This window comes from Betta splendens, chromosome 6 (assembly GCF_900634795.4).
Source record: "Betta splendens chromosome 6, fBetSpl5.4, whole genome shotgun sequence".
Lineage (NCBI taxonomy): Eukaryota > Metazoa > Chordata > Actinopteri > Anabantiformes > Osphronemidae > Betta > Betta splendens.
In genome coordinates, this window is record NC_040886.2 from 17,527,766 (window position 1) to 17,530,237 (window position 2,472).

Here is a 2,472-nt window from a genome sequence, read left to right on the forward strand (position 1 = left end):
GAGGCGTGATTGGGAGGAACAGCCTCCCTTATCTGAACCCGAGCAGTGTTATGTTATGGGACTTCTGTGCTAGGCACAGTTTGGCCATAACAAACACCAAGCTCGAACATAAGGGTGTCCATCAGTGCACATAGCACCAGGACACCCTAGGCCGGACTTTGTAGTCAATTCATCTGACCTTCAGTGATATGTTTTGGACACTCGGGTGAAAAGAGGGGCAGTTGTCCCTCTTCACAAAAAGGGGGACAGGAGAGTATGTTCCAACTATAGGAGGATCACACTTTTCAGCCTCCCCGGGAAAGTCTATACCAGGGTACTGGAGAGAAGAATTTGGCCGATAGTTGAACCTCGAATACAGGAGGAACAATGGGGTTTTTCGGCCTGGTCGTGGAACGCTGGACTAACTTTATACTCTCAGCAGGGTGCTTAAGGATTTGTGGGAGTTTGCCAGGACCCCCAGCGTGCACTGGCTGGGATAAGAATCAGTTCCTTCAAGTCTGAGGCCATGGTTCTCGACAGGAAAAAGGTGGCTTGCTCTCTCCAGGTTATGAGGAGAGTTCCTGCCCAAAGTGGAGCAGTTCAAGTGTCTTGGGGTCTTGTTCACAAGCTGAGCCAAAAGGCAAAACTCTTAAATTATCGGTCAATCTACGGTCCTACCCTCACCTATGGTCAGTAGCTTTGGGTCATGACTGAAAGGGCAAGATAACAGATACAAGCGGCCGAAATGAGCTTCCTCCGTAGGGTGGCTGGGCGCTCCCTTAGAGATATGGTGAGGGGCTCTGTCACCCGGGAGGAGCTCGGAGTAGAGTCACTGCTCCTCCATATCGAGAGGAGCCAGCTGAGGTGGCTCGGGCATCTGGTTTGGATGCCCCCTGGACAACAGCCTCGAGAGGTGTTCTGGGCATGTCCAATCGGTAGGAGGCCCCAGGGAGACCCAGGACTCGCTGGAGAGACTACGTCTCTTGGCTGGCCTGGGAACGCCTTGGGGTCCCACCGGAACAGCTGGAGGAAGTGTCCGGAGAGAGGGAAGTCTGGAACTCTTTTCTCAGACTGCTGCCCCCGCAAACCGGCCCTGGCTAAGCAGTTGAAAATGGATTGATGGATGGTTGTCTCCACCACAACTGCTACTTAGTGAGCTTTCAATAATAAGCTGTCCTATTACTTTTCCAAATCGTTTTCCTTTTCATCACTATGGCAAATGATAATCTTGTCAAAGTCTAATTCAGTGTTACACTGATAACAGTGGGGTTGAATGGTCATTACAGTAATCAGCGTGTTTACCTCAAAGTACTCCGTGTCCACCCTGTCTCCTGTTCCCAAGGTGATTTTAGGAGTCAAATAGTCAAGATCCAGAGAGGCAAAGCCACGAGAGGCCAGCAGTGCTGCACGGTACTCCACTAGCCTCCCTCCACCTCCCCACAGGTCCAAGATACCAGGGAAAAGTCCAGAGGCTTCGGACAAGATCAGACACTCGTCAGCACGTAGCCAGATTACACAGTCATTTCTGCTAGCAAACGTGGTCCTACCTGAGGGCAGGAAGAGGGTTGCAGTGAGGCCCCCCTCTGTGACTGGGATTCTGCAGACACCAGGCGCCATGTACCAACGCTCCACCACCACAGACACCAACGGCCCCTGATCCTCAAAGCCCTCAGTCTGGTGGCCCCTGAACACGGACACGGTGACCTCCATGGGAGTCTGGACGTTCATCTTTCTCAGCCTGAGGGATGGGAAGCACATTTGAAAAGTTGAAGATGAATTATATTAAAAAACAAACCCAACCTGTCGAGGCAGATGCTTGACATCTCTGATGACGCCTAACTTGATCCATCAACAAAGTTAAGTGGCTCAATAGGTAAAGCGTCGGCCTGGCAAGCACAAGGTTACCGGTTGAATCCCACCAGGTGTTTCATTGAGCAAGACACTTTACACTAGCTCCCTGGTTCCCCATCGGAGGGGGAGCGGCAGAGAACACAATGTCTCTAAGGGATTGTGGTGGAAATTTTCCATAAAGAAGTAGATGAGAGAGAGTTGTCCTTTTGTGCGATTTATTGAAATAATAAAGAAAATAAAAATAATGGGGAAAGCAAATAAAAAGCATGGATGTTGATCGTGCACATCAACAAACCAAAAAAACCAGCTGGGGAGATCAGTGCACACACCACGAAGGTGTGATGCAAAGAGCCCACGATCCTCAAGTTGCTTCTGCCTTTTAGCTTCTCTGTCCGACTAGGGTGGAATGTCTTTCTAACCCAATCAAATTACATGCACCATCTCCTCCCTGTCGCAGTGTGTGTGAAGATATTTACATTCTCACACCTGCATCGCTGACGTCCTACTATCTGTGAGAAAGGAGCACCAAGTCTCAACAGACAGAGACACAACTCCCCGACCTTGGGTTTGGGAGCTAGAGTTGAGAGTCTATCAGGCAGAGACAACCATTGAACAATCTAGGTGAAATGTCAAATGCATACA

The 2,472-nt window shown here is 49.9% G+C and overlaps 1 protein-coding gene across 1 annotated transcript; it reads right to left on the bottom strand.

Annotated features, from left to right (window-relative positions):
* Positions 1–514: 514 nt before the first annotated feature.
* LOC114856747 (acyl-coenzyme A thioesterase 1-like) lies at positions 515–1,910 on the bottom strand. The gene is made up of 3 exons (XM_029152431.3): positions 1,885–1,910; positions 1,527–1,717; positions 515–1,451 (listed from the first exon to the last, which is right to left on the bottom strand). The coding sequence occupies exons 1-3, from the start codon at positions 1,908–1,910 to the stop codon at positions 1,159–1,161; spliced, it is 510 nt and encodes a 169-aa protein (XP_029008264.2). The 3' UTR covers positions 515–1,158.
* Between the last annotated feature and the right edge of the window lie 562 nt (positions 1,911–2,472).